Source organism: Erinaceus europaeus, chromosome 4 (genome assembly GCF_950295315.1).
Source record: "Erinaceus europaeus chromosome 4, mEriEur2.1, whole genome shotgun sequence".
NCBI lineage: Eukaryota > Metazoa > Chordata > Mammalia > Eulipotyphla > Erinaceidae > Erinaceus > Erinaceus europaeus.
Window position 1 is genome coordinate 66,417,196 of NC_080165.1, and position 14,064 is coordinate 66,431,259.

Below are 14,064 nucleotides of genomic sequence, written 5' to 3' on the forward strand. Positions count from 1 at the left end.
GAGAAACCCAGCAGAGTCTTTGAACTTCCAAGTGACAGAGAAATCAAGGGCAGGGCCCAGAGCAGACCCCGCCCCCAGCCCAGAACCTCTGGGCACAACTAGGCTTGCCTGACTCAGAGGGTGGGGTAACCTGGGGAGCTCTCACTGCCAGAGGCACATCTGGAGACCTGTCCAGCCAGTTTCTTCATATTTGTCACATTGGCATTTAAGTTTTAATTCCTCACATGCATCATCCTGGGACTGGTTTGATTCAGAGCAGGGATGAGTAAGAGGCAACCCTCAAAAGACCTTCTCACTCCTAGCACTTTTAGAAACTGGGCACTAGAAAGTGAGGAACCGGATTCCACATGAGCTCTGGGCCCTGCTTCCCACAAGGGAGAAAAAAGTGACAAAAAAGGTTCCTTCTTTCAGCTGGCACCGGCCCTGGATCCTGCCTCCAGCCTCTGCTGAGCTGTGTGAGCTGGGCAGGACCCCACCCTCCCTGGGCTTCATGTTTTCATCCTAAGAGGCCCACATCAGCTCTGTATCTTGAAAATTCTGAGCTAGTTCCACACAGGGCTTGGAATAGGAAATGAGGGACTGAGATGTTGCCCTTTCCAGAGGTAGAAACAGATGCAAGAAATGATCCCTGGGGTCTGGGAGGTGGTGTACTTGGTTGAGTGCACACATTACCATGCAAGAAGATTGGGTTTAAGCCCACAGTTCCCACTTTCGGGGGTGAGGGGGGGCTCATCAGTAGTGGAGCAGTGCTGCAGGTGTCTCTCTGTCTCATTTCTTACAGAAATGGCTGCCATAAAAGATGGAGTTAAGGGAGTCGGGTGGTAGTGCAGTGGGTTAAGCACAGGTGGTGCAAAGCACAAGGACGGGCGGAAGGATCCCGGTTCGAGCCTCCGGCTCACTGCCTGCAGGGGAGTCGCTTCACAGGCAGTGTAGCAGGTCTGCAGGTGTCTGTCTTTCTCTCCCCCTCTCTGTCTTCCCCATCTCTCTCCATTTCTCTCTGTCCTATCCAACAATGACATCAATAACAACAATAATAACTACAACGATAAAGCAATAAGGGCAACAAAAGGGAATAAATAAATAAATAAATAAAAAGATGGAATTATGTAGGCATTGAGTCTCAGTGATAACCCTGGTGGCAAAAAGAAAGAGAATGAAGAGGAGGAGGAGGAAAAAACAAGAAAAATAGAAATAATAATTCATGTGTTGTGAGGGGGCCTTTCTCTGAGGGACCTCCTTCATGTACTGCTGTTAGGGAATTCTTCTAGCAGAAAGTCACCACTGGAGAGATTCTGGAGGCTGACTGGTGTAAGCCCTATGGTTAAGTGAGGGGTCAGAGAGGCCTGGTTTTCAACCGCTCAATAGTCCAGCAGCAGAGCCAACACTGGGGCCAGCTTCCCAAGGATCACTTTAGGTCCATACTAGTCACCAAGGGATTCCCCTAGAAGAACGTCTCAACCCTCTGTACTTTCACCTCAAGTGGTAAGGAAGCTCCAGAGAGAAGAAGAAGCACTAGCCACTGTCCTCCCTGGCCTTGTCTGACTCTCTCTTTTCACCCTGTCCCTTTGCAGCTCAAGAAGGTAGTAAAGATGGGGCTGGGTGATGGTGCACCTGGTTGAGCGCACATGTTACAATGTGCAAAGACCTGGGTTCAAGCCCCTGGTCCCCAACTGCAGGGGAAAAGCTTCACAAGTGGTGAAGCAGTGTTACAGGTGTCTTTCTGTCTCTCTCCCTCTCTATCTCCCTCTTCTGCTCAAGTGCTGCTTATGTCTGTCCAATAAATAAATAAAGATAAAAATAAAAAAGTATTAAAGATGGCGTGCAGTTCGGAAGGCAGCCCAGGGCCTGGCTGGATAGCTTACTTAGAAGGGTGCCTGCATGAAAGAACAGCATTGCTGTGTGAGAGACTCAGGTTCAAGTGCCTGGCACATAGCATGGGAGTACTGTGGCACTGGTGAAAGCTCTGGGACTGACTCTCTCTCTCCCCTCGCCCCCAAAGTCAGTGTAGACAACCCAGACCCAGACCTAGATGGAGGAAGAGCATGGTCCTTGATGGACCTGCTACTTAACTTCTTGGGCACTAGCTTCTTGTACTTCTTGTGCCTCAGGGCTGCCTGGCCTGGGAGGTGCCCTCTCAGTGTGCAAAGGGAGGACAGGGAGGGCGAGGCACCATTGGCTTGAGGAGTGTCATGCAGGGCTAGCCCGTTCTCTACACACCCTGATTCTGGGGCTGTGGGGTGGGGTGTGTGAAATCATGGGTATATGTTTGGATCCACACCCATATGGGGCTCTGTCTTCCTGCTTCTCATTTTCCCAGCCTGCTAACTGGGCAAAAGCCGTAGAACTAGGCCAGAGCCTAAAGAAGAGGAGCCTCCTCTACGACCATACCAACCTGAACACGCCCGATCTCGTCTGGTCTTGGAAGCTAAGCAGGGTCGGGCCTGGTTAGTACTTGGATGGGAGAAGAGGAGCCTCAACTCAGTGGCAGGGGCTGGAGGATGTGGAGGCTGCTCTATCTCTGGTGACCTGAGTCAGGAGCACAGATACGTCTGCTGGATATGAACTTGGCTAAGAATGCCAAGTCTCCCTGCCCCCACCCCCGAAGCACTGCTCAGCCGTAGCTTATGGTGATGCCAGGGATTAAAGCTGGGATCTCAGTGGTTGGACAGTGGCTCACCTGACAGAATGCACACGTTACCATGTGCAAGGACTTGGGTTCAAGCCCCCCAGTCCCCACGGGGGGGGGAAGCTTCATAAGTGGTGAAACAGTGCTGCAGGTATCCCACTGTAACACCCTTCCAGCTCCATTTCTTTCTGAGAAAAAAAATAATTAAAATTAAAAATGAAGCTGGGATTTCAGAGCTTCAAGCATGAAGCTTTTTGTCTTTTTGCATATCCACTATACTGTCTCCCTAGCCCTTTAAATTTTTTTTCTGTTTTATTACTTGTTTTTTTTTCTAATATGTTTATTATTAATTTTGTGGCTGGAAAATAGTTCAGCTGATAAAAGCACAAGACTTCTATGCTTGGGGCTCCCAGTACAACCCCCAGTGCAGCATGTGAAAACTTGTCTATCTCATATGCAGTAAGTATTTAAATATATTTATATTTATGTCAAATATTTGTTTACTTATCTATTAATGAAAGTGAGAGAATCAGAATATCACTCTGGCATTTGTCATACTAGGGATTGAATACAGGACCTCATACTTGACCTCATACTGTACCTCCTCCCAGGCTGCAAACATTTAAAAAATAACTTGTTTTACTTATTTCCTATGAGGTATGTATAGGGAGCATTTGACACGGGAAAGAGAGAGAAAAGCCAGAGCACCACTGTGGTACATGCAGTGCTGAGACTCAAACTAGGAGCTTCAGGTATGCAAGTTCTGCACTCTAGCAGGTAAGCAATTCCCCCCAGATTCAGGGTTCTTAATCTAAGATGCATCATCAGTGGCCTTCTCGGGGTCTGAGAGCCCTCTGCTAAAACTAAGCAAAAATTGTGTGTGTGTGCATCCCACAGCTTCATCTCAAAGGGTTTACGACCCAGAGAGCTAAAAGACCCTAGTGCCCAGCAGGCCCTGGTGGAATAGAAGATGATCTGAATAGAACTTAGGTTCAGTTCCTGCCTATGGAAGATGAGTCTGGAGGTATAGACTTGATAAGGCCCCTTTTAATTGTGGGCCTACCTGGGAGGACAACTCCCCGGAAGCAATGAGGCCCACAGCCTGCCCCGCAGGAAGAGGCCACCGCAGCACACTCCAGTTCACATCAGTCTGGGGTCTGCACAGTCCCAGCAGTCAAGCTCTGGTTAGCTCAAAGGAGATTCAAAGCAGAACACCCAAAGCAGAATGGAGGAGGTTCCGTGGGCGGGAACTCCCTAGAGATCAGCCAATCAGAAAAAAATCAGTAACTCCACTCCTTTAACACTTCCAAAGCTGATTCAGGTCTGGGGGAGGAGCTAGGACAGCAAGAACCTCTCAAAGGCAACAACCACTTATTTCAATATTTTAACAACCGGAAAGGGTGTGGGTATGCTAGTCCTGAGCCCAGGACACCTTAAGTCTGATATATGTGTTGTGCGGTAGGTGAGGGAAAAAAAATAGAATTTACCTTCAACAACAGAAAGTTAGTTTTTTTTTTTTCTCTTTCTTTCTGTTATTTGGGTCAGGGAGATAGTGTAGTGATTATGCAGCTCTGAGGTCCTGCATTTAAGCCCCAACATCACCATAAACCAGAACTGAGCAGTGCTCTGGTTAAAAAAAAAAAAAAAAGTCAACTAAAGTCAGATCAAATGAATTCCATCTGTATTTTGTGGGTGCAATGACTTTAAGCCATCTTTGTAAAAGAAAGCTTTGTAAGTGATGAAGCAATGTTGCAGGTATCTCTCTGTTTCTCCCTCTCTATCACTCCCTTCCCTCTAGATTTCTGGATGTCTCTAATAAATAAAATAAAGACAATTAAAAAAGAATTTTTAAAAATAAAGAAAAAGTTAGGAGTTCACTTATTTGTTTTATGACTTTTTTTTTTTAAAGATTTACTTTATTTATTTTTTATGTAATACAGATTCAAATAAAAGATGGGAAGAGAGAAACCAGAGCACCTCTCCAGCACATGGGACACCTGGGATGGAACCAGGAGCCTCAAGCATGGTAAGTCCACTGCTTTGCTCCAGAGCCATTTTCCTGCCTCTGCTGTATACCTTGTTGCTACTGGTACTATACCTTCTCAGTCTGTCTGTAGTGTCAATGGTGGTTTTCGATTTTTTAATATTTATTTATTATTGTTATTTAAAGACTTATTTTGGGAGTTGGGTGGTAGCGCAGCAGGTTAAGCATACGTGGCGCAAAGCTCAAGGACCAGCATAAGGATCCCGGTTCGAGCCCTGGCTCCCCACCTGCAGGGGAGTCGTTTCACAGGCGGTGAAGCAGGTCTGCAGGTGTCTGTCTTTCTCTCCCGCTCTCTGTCTTCCCCTCCTCTCTCCATTTTTCTCTGTCCTATCTGACAATGATGACATCAATAACAACAAAAATAATAACTACAACAATAAAACAAGGGCAACAAAAGGGAATAAATAAATATAAAAAAATTTTTAAAAAGACTTATTACACATGTGAGAGCAAAAGTTTCACATAAGGCAGAGAGAAAGAGAGAGACTCCAGAGCACCAGTCTGGTACATGTGACACTGGGGATCAAATTGGGAACCTCATTTATACTACTGTGATGCTCTAACAGCTGCAAGTTAAAAAAATACATTTTTAACCATGTTTATTTTTCTATTGGATAGAGACAGCCAGAAATGGAAAGGGAAGGTGGAGGTAGAGAGGGAGAGAAACAGAGAGATACGTACAAGTCCCTACTTCACCACTTGCAAAGCTTTCCCCCTGCAGGTGGAGACCAGGGGCTTGAACCTGGGTCCTTGTGGACTGTAACATGTGCACTTCACCAGGTGCACCACCACCCAGCCCCCTAGCTGCAAATTTATTTATTAACCAGGGAGGTAAGGAGAGAGAGACAGAGAATCACTCTGGCATGTGTGGTAGTAGGGTTCAAACTCAGGACCTCATGCTTATGACTCCTTTACTCTACTGTTGTGCCACCTCCCAAGCTGATAATTTTTTTAAAAAGATTTATTTATTTCATATAAGGTAGAGGTATATATGCAAGAAAGAAACAGAAAGAAGCCGAAGTACCTCTCTGGTACACATGATAACTACTGGGACCAAGTTAGGAGTCTCAGGCATTAAAGTCCCGTGTTCTAAGATTTTCTCTGGATATTCATGATTGTTTGTACAGGTAGAAAATAAATGACTTCAAGTTGTAGTCCGAGGGGCCCATCATATTTGGCCATTAAGGATAAAACGAGAGAATATAAAGATATATGACTCCATCTCTCCCATCTAGAATGTTGGGTCTGGTTGGTGAGCTTATTAGACAAACCAGAAACACTGGTGATGGAGGAGAGAGGGAAATGGTAGTGCCAAACAGTGCTGGGCAGAACTTTCAGTGCCCGGGACTAGGACATGGGACGCCGTGAGATCTCAGAGGCCTGAGAACTCAGACTAGGATTGGGCATTTTTCAATTTGAATGGTTTAAATGCCCTCAGAGGTGTGTGGATGCTGTGAGCCCAGCAGTGTTCCAACAAGGACCCTGGACTGGTAGACAGGAGTGAACTCAGAAATATGTAGACTTGGACTGTTAAGGTTCTAGACCTACCTGTACACTCCAAGATGGTAGCTCCTGGGCGCAAGTGTGACTGAGGACTTGGGAATGTCATTTGTCAGAAGTGGATTGTGCCTTCTTAATTAAGTATATCATGCTGGATTTTTATGTTGAGGACATAGTACAAAAAGGAAGGGAGGAAGGGAGGGAGGAACAAAAAAGAAGAATGTGATGTGGTCTGGGAAGTGGTGCAGTGGATAAAGTATTAGACTCATGGGTGGAGGGTAGATAGCATAATGGTTATGCAAAGAGCCTCTTGTGCTTGAGGCTCCAAAGTCCCAGGTTCAATCCCCCACACCACCATAAGCCAGAGCTGAGCAGTACTCTGGTAAAAAAAAAAAAAGAAAAAGAAAAAGAAGTATTGGACACTCAAGCATGAGGTCTCAAGTTTAATCCCAGGCAGTTTGTGTACCAGAGTGATGTCTGGTTCTCCTCTCTCTCCTATCTGTCTCATTCATAAATAGATAAAATCTTTTTTAAAAAGTCAAACATCATTGGTATATTTCACACTGATTAAATGTTAAAGAGCTATCTCTTGAATATATTAGGGTAGGTAAAATACTTTTTTCATTTTAGGTAAAATACATTCTTAAAATTAATTTTACTATGGCCTGGGAGGTGGTGTAGTGACTAGAATTTAGGAGAGTGAGGTCCTGAATTTGATCCCCAGAACTACACATGCCAGAGCTCTGGTACTCTCACTCTCTCTCTCTCCTTTTTTCTCTTTCTTATGTTAATAAATAAATCTTAAAAAATAAAATAATTGGGGCCAGGTGGTGGTGGCATACCTGGTTATATGCATACAATACAATGCACAAGGTTCAAGCCTCTGGTCCCCAGTTGTAGGGAAAAAGCTTCATAAATGGTGAAGTAGGGTTGCAGGTGTCTGTCTTTCTCCCTCTCTATCTCTCTCCCTCCCCTCTCAACTTCTCTGTCTCTATCCAATAATAATAAAGTTATAAAAATTAATTTATTTTTACTTTAATGTAGCCACAAGAAAATTTAAAATAATATATGAATTCCCATTAAATTTCTTTATATTTTCCCCCTCCAGAGTTATTGCTGGGGCTTAGTGCCAGCACTGCAAATCCACTGCTCCTGGCAGTCATTTTTTCCTTTTTTTTTTTTTTGGATAGGACAGAGAGAAATTGAGAGAGGTGGGGAAGATAGAGAGGGAGAGAGACAGAGAGACATCTGCAGACCTGCTTCACCACTTGCAAAGTGACCCTTTTGCAGGTAGAGAGCCGGGGTCTCAAACTGGGATCCTTGCACCTAGTACTATGTGCGTTTAACTGGGTGCACCACCACCCAGCCCCTTCCCATTACATTTCTATTACACAGTGCTAGTTCTAGACAACTCAAGAATTTTCATCAAGATAAACAGAAGCAGTCACAGAGCTGTTGCTTTGAGTCTGTGCCTTGTCAAAGCACAAAAACCCAACCATGAGCTCCAGAAGGGAACTTTTTGATTTACTGCAGTTTGTAATGCACAAACAAACCTGTTTCAAATGTCCTTATCTCAAGGGTTTCTGTTCTTTGTCCTTCAAGGAAACTGAGGTGTCACCTCTTTCTAGAAGTCCTCCTTGATTACCCACCCAGTGGCTGGCTGTGTCTGCTCTGGCCTACATTTGTGTGTTTCCTCACTGGTCTCCGGCATGGAGAGCAGGGCCTATCACAGAGCAGGCCACTAGCCACTAGCAGTGGATGGGCAGGAGTCCCGTTTAGCTGGAGGCACCCACTGCTGCACTGTCTATGTGCACTCGTTCACCGTCACTTCTCTTTGGGTTTCAGCCCAGGGGACCCACCACCTTCCGGCTATGGCCCCCACTAGTAGCCAGCCTGGGTTGGCATCAGGAAGGAAGGGACTGGGTAGGGCGAGACTGATGTCCACTAGGGCTGGGCAGGCGGGACCAGCTCCTCTGTGGCAGCCCTGGTGGCTCATCCAGAGCAGAACAGAACTCACCAGAGGAAGGAAAGTCAGCAGGGGCCGGACTCTGGGCCGAGCTTTCAGTGTGGCTGTTCCCGACTCACTCACTGTATTAAACTGGTTCTCTCCATAGTAGATTCCATCTAGAGGAGAAAAGGGAAGGTCACCATGAGCTAGAGGTCAGAGGTCAATCCGGTTCATTCTCACCTGTGATTCCCTGTAAAGAAAACCAGGTAAGTTTGACTCAGCCCAGAGCGCCTCTTACATAACAAGATCTTGCAGGTGTGTGTGTGTGTGTGTGTGTGTGTTTGTATATAGAGCTGAACTGAGAAGGAAAAAGAGATGGCATTTTCTCAGGGTTCCCTGAAGTGTTCCTGGGGATTTCAGCCCCCAGTAGTCACCTCTCCCCTAATGTACCTCCTACAGGTCCTGAGCCCTCACTTCTGCAAGTCCTCCCTCCTTCTGGGGCCCTAGGAACTTGGACAAGGCCCCAGTTAAAGCTTATCTCTGAGAGAGGAAGGAAAACAAGTCAGCTTCTCTCTCAAGTGTTTGAGTTTCTAATCTGGAACAAGTAGTGCAGAGGCAGCCAACGGCTGCCCCCAGAGACCCACACCCTGCCTTCTGGACTCTTAACTGGAGATTTTCCGGGGTTCCAAACCACCAGGGACCGTGTGCATGGCTCTGATTGGTGAGGCTGAGAGAGAAGGACAGCAGGGTCTGTGTGACTGAGGGCCAAACCCTGCTCTGCCACTAACCAGTTATGTTGCTCAGGCTCTCTGGGCCTTAGTTTCCCCCATCTATACAATGGGAGAAATGATGGCACTGACCTCAGGGGACTCTTGTGAGGAGCAAGCGTGGTCAGCATGTAGTAAATGCTAAACAAGCACTGGTCCCTTCCTTGTAGGAAGATGACATGAAGTTGCTTCCTCCTCCCCCAGGAGTTACTGGGGTGTACTATGGGCCGTTTCTTTCCTTTTTCTTTCTCTTTTTAAATTTTATTAATGATTTAATGTTGATTTACAAAATTACATGTCAACCGGGGTATAATTCCACACCGGTCTCACCCCCAGAGTTCTGAATCCCCAATGCCTCCACTGCAAATCACTGCGGTTCTCCCAAGGTTGCAGACATAGGTTAACTATCATCTTTACAACGATCTGTCTATATCTGTCCATAACTGCCCCCTTTTACTTCCAGGTCCAGTTCTCTCTTCTTCTCCAAGCCACACATAACCCCATTACTACATCCAAATGTCCCTCCCCTTTTCCTCATCTCTCTCTGGGTCCTGATGGAGCTGGAGTTCAGAGCCTTCTTACCCTTTTCCTCCTATTACTTCTCCCCCACTGGGAATATGGATCAAAATGGTTTTTGAGGTGCAGAAGGTAGGAGTTCTGGCTTCTGTAATTGCTTCTCTACGGGACACGGGTGTTGGCTGGTCGAGCCATACCCCCAGCCTATTTATTATTTATCTTTATTTATTTATTGGATAGAGACAACCAGAAATAGAGAGGGAAGGGGGTGCTAGAGAGGGAGAGAGACAGACACCTGTAACACTGCTTCACAACTCATGAAGTTTTCTTTCCCCTTGCAGGTGGGGATGGAACCCGGGTCCTTGCACACTGTAACATGTGCGCTCAACCAGGTGCGCCACCACCTGGCCCCAGCCCCAGCCTGTTTCTATCTTTCCCTAGTGGGGTAGAGCTCTGGGCTGTTTCTCCAGCAGTGATGGACCATTTGCAGCTTCTTTTTTTTTTTTTTATATTTATTTTATTTATTTATTCCCTTTTGTTGCCCTTGGTGTTTTTATTGTTGTAGTTATTATTGTTGTTGTCATCGTTGGATAGGACAGAGAGAAATGGAGAGAGGAGGGGAAGACAAAGAGGAGGAGAGAAAGATAGACACCTGCAGACCTGCTTCACCGCCTGTGAAGCGACTCCCCTGCAGGTGGGGAGCCGGGGTTCGAACCGGGATCCTTATGCCGGTCCTTGTGCTTTGCGCCACCTGCGCTTAACCCGCTGCGCTACTGCCCGACTCCCCATTTGCAGCTTCTTGATTGATCTCATGACCCTGAACACACACTGATGAGAATGTCACATCCTCTCCTAGATCCACACTGCCACCTCCTAGAGGCAAGGGGTTCATTCTGGTCTTCTGTTGTGTCAGCTAGGAACAAAGGGCTTTTGCTCCTTGAGCAGGACATGGCAGACTGTCTTTCTTTTCTTTTTTTTTTTAACCATTTTTTAAAATGTTATTTATTTATTATTGGATAAAGACAGAGAGAAATCAAGAGAAGAGGGAGACGGAAAGGGAAAGAGACAGAGAGATACTTACAGCCCTGCTTCACAAGCAGGTTTGTCAGGGAGGTCCTGACATCAGCACATAGTCCTGGCCCTCTCTGTCAGCATTGGGACTTTGAATGTGACATGCAGACTCTTGGGATGCCAGTTACTAATGCAGAGTCTTCTGTGTGCTGTTCTGCTGGGCAGCCAGTCACCTAGTAAGCTGAGACATTCGAGATTCCCCACTTCAGTGGGCCAGCAGGTGCGTCCCCCTATAGAAAGCGCATATCACCATGTCTGAGGACCCAGGTTTGCAGCCCAGGCCACCAATTGGGAGCTTCACTATTAGTGAAGCAGTATCTCTCCTCCTCCCTTTGCCTCTTTCTCCATCTCTATTTGTCTGTCATCCTCTATCTCAGGGGTGGGGAACCATATGGCCTGTGGACCATATAATATTATATGGCCTGTGGACCATATAATTTGGTCTTGTCCTGTCAAGGCAACTGGAGTTCTTTCCATAGCAATATTAAATGCTAACTTTTAAGTTGATGAATGATATCATAAATAGCCAAATGATCTCCCTACCCCTGATCTAGTTAGAGGAAAGGGGAAAAAAATGGCTGCCAGGAACAGTGGGGTCTAACAAGCACTGAGCCCCCACCCCTACTTTCCTCAGCCTCCCCCCCTCAAAAATCCCCACCTCTTAAAAGGGACCCAAGTGGTGAACTCTATGTGTGCTCCACAGATCCCTCTCTCTGTGCAATTGAAACCAACAAGATTTCCAGACCCTGGCTGCTGGACTCCATCTTGGAGAACAGGATGTCTAGAGTCAGAGAAGAGAAGGAACAGCTGTTGGAATATAGATTTGGCCTAATCAGAAACAACAGAGGCAGAGGTAGCTGAACACACCCAATGACTACTGCTAAAGCCTCTCTAATTCTCTCTGGCTCCAAGAATCTGCAGAGTGGTACCAGTACACTGTTGTCACCAATGTCCTGGATCTGACAAAAAAGGACTGGGACTAGAGATTAGTACAGGGACTGGGTGATGCTTGGGGCCAACACTGCTTCCAGTGAATTGTTGTATTCTCTGCACCAGTGTTGGGGTTTAGGGAGGCTCCTTTCTGCAGCTGAGTTATCATGATGTTGATAACACAGTTACTGTGGGCCTAGCAACTATAGAAGCAAGGTAATCACTATAACAGTAGTAAACTGTAATAGTGGCTAACACTTATTGAGAAAGTTCAAGGATCCAGGCACAGTTCTAAGCATCTGCTATACTGTAAAGTCATATTAGTATTATTATTAGTGGCTTTACCATTCCAGGCCAACTTTTTCAGATAGAGAAGAGAGACAACACAGCATTGAAGTTTCCTCAAATGCCATAGGATCCAGACTCAAACCTAAATTATCACACTATGCTAGTGAGCTGTTTTGCTGACCCTGTCATTTAATTCGATAATAGCTCCATGCTATTGGTACAGTCATCATCTCCTTTTTATAGACGGAGACTGAGGCACAGATAGGTCAAATCACTTGCCCAAAGTCTCAGTGTAAGTGGTGAAACTAAATTCTTTCCTTTCATAGTATTCTCTAATTCCATTCCAGGTGCTTCACTTCCTAACAAAGTCCCCAAACCTAGATATAGACCAGGTCCCATGAGATAGGGCATATGTTCACATGTATCCATAAATTAGGGCAAAATATATACCTGAAAGCAAAAGTGCACAATAGTCTGCAGTGAGTCAGTATAAAGTTCCTAATGAAATAGTATCTAATTAGACTTAGATACCATCCTCACCTACTTCATATTATACTTCCTTCACTCACTCCAAAGCTAACCTTATCAAAGCAAGGACTGCAAAAGCTGAATAAGGGCAAGAGACTGGCATACTTTAATGATGACTCCTTAGTCACTGTCAGGCCAACCCATTCAGGGAGTCCTGAGATTCCCAAACAGACATGATGGGCCTAGACCTCAAATAAATCCCTCTCTCCATTGTTACCAGTCATCTTTATCAGGAACAACAAAATAGATCCCTTTGTGGGCCCCCCATAGGACCTTGCTCTCAACTTGGATCAACAACGGTAGAGAATGTTCCATCCTCCAAAGGGAGGATGGACAACATACTCTATGCTACACCTGAGGAAGATGGGTCGATACTGGGGCAGCATGGAATGTTCCTACTCATGACCACAGAATGTGAGCTCAGATCTACAGGGATGCAGAGGTCACATAGGCTCCTAAGCTGAATATGGGCCCCAGACCAAATCAGATCGATGGGGTTTACAGTCAACAATATTTATACCTCCTTCCCATATTAGGGAGCTACTCTCTTCCCTGATTCAGCATTCTGTTCCTTTTCCAGCCATGACATCATATCCCCAGACAATAATTAGGATCCACCTGCATATCAGATTTCAGGCTCACGGAAAAAAAAAAAAAATAGTATAGTCATAGGTCCTTTGGAATATAACTAAAATTTGCTTACTAGCTATCTACAAAATGGAGGACCCCCAACTCATCATCTGCACTATTCCAGCCTTTAAGTTCATGATTGTTCAACAATTTGTTTGGCTTTGTATGTTAACTCTCTTTTCAGCCACCAGGTTCCAGATGCTAGCATGATGCCGACCAGACTTCCTTGGACAGACAACCCAACCAATGTGTCCTTGGAGCTCCGCTTCCCCAGAGCCCCACCCTACTAGGGAAAGAGAGAGGCAGGCTGGGAGTATGGATCGACCAGTCAATGCCTATGTTTAGTGGGGAAGCAATTACAGAAGCCAGACCTTCCACCTTCTGTATCCCATAATGAACTTGGGTTCATACTCCCAGAGGGTTAAAGAATAGGAAAGCTATCAGGGGAGGGGATGGGATACGGAGATCTGGTGGTGGGAACTGTGTGGAGTTGTAACCCTCTTATCCTATAGTTTTGTCAATGTTTCCTTTTTATAAATAAAAAAATTTAAAAAATTCTCTGCTCTAGAACTGAGCTATGAACCACTACTTCCAGAGTGGGACTCTGGTACTACTCCCAGAGCTGGGATTCATAATCCTACTATGATGATTTAAAGAACAGGAATGCAGCCTGAGAAGTGGTGTTGTAGATAGAACAGTGAACTTAAAAGCATGAGATTCCAAGTTCAATCCCAGGCCTCACATGTACCAGAGTGATGTTCTGATTCTCTCTCTCATATTAATAAATAAATCTTAAAAAAAAAAATCAGGAATGGGAGGGTGGGGGTGTGAGGGGCAGGAGTACTATTTGAGGGTAAGGAAATCTTCTCTTTAGCCCAGGAGCAGTGGTGGGGAAGGGTGGTGACACAGCTGGCCCAAGTTCATGAACAGGTCAGAGCAGAACTGGATCTGAGGTGGCTGCCTGACCCCTTAGTGGGTGGACACTCAAACCACCTCAGAGTCCATGACTTAGTCCCAACTCTGAGGTACTGTTGCCTGGGATGACTTGTGCTTGTTTTAAGGTGGGGGGCTTTCTAGGAATATGATTGTCCTCTGGAAAACCTATGGAAGGGGGCTGGCTATGGTGGAGGGAGGGGCTAAAGGCCTAGAGAGCCCCCTCTCCACACCTCTGGGTAGCCCAATTTCATTTCCCAGTTCTAAAAAGTGTAGATGGAAG

General features: G+C 45.8%; 1 protein-coding gene across 1 annotated transcript in view; it reads right to left on the reverse strand.

Moving 5' to 3' along the window:
- C4H6orf132 (chromosome 4 C6orf132 homolog) overlaps positions 1–14,064 on the reverse strand; it is a 61,818-nt gene that overhangs the window by 35,401 nt on the left and 12,353 nt on the right. The window contains exon 2 of the mRNA XM_007529740.3: positions 8,188–8,294. Coding sequence (XP_007529802.1) covers positions 8,188–8,294 — 107 coding nt within the window. The remainder of the gene's footprint in view (positions 1–8,187; positions 8,295–14,064) is intronic.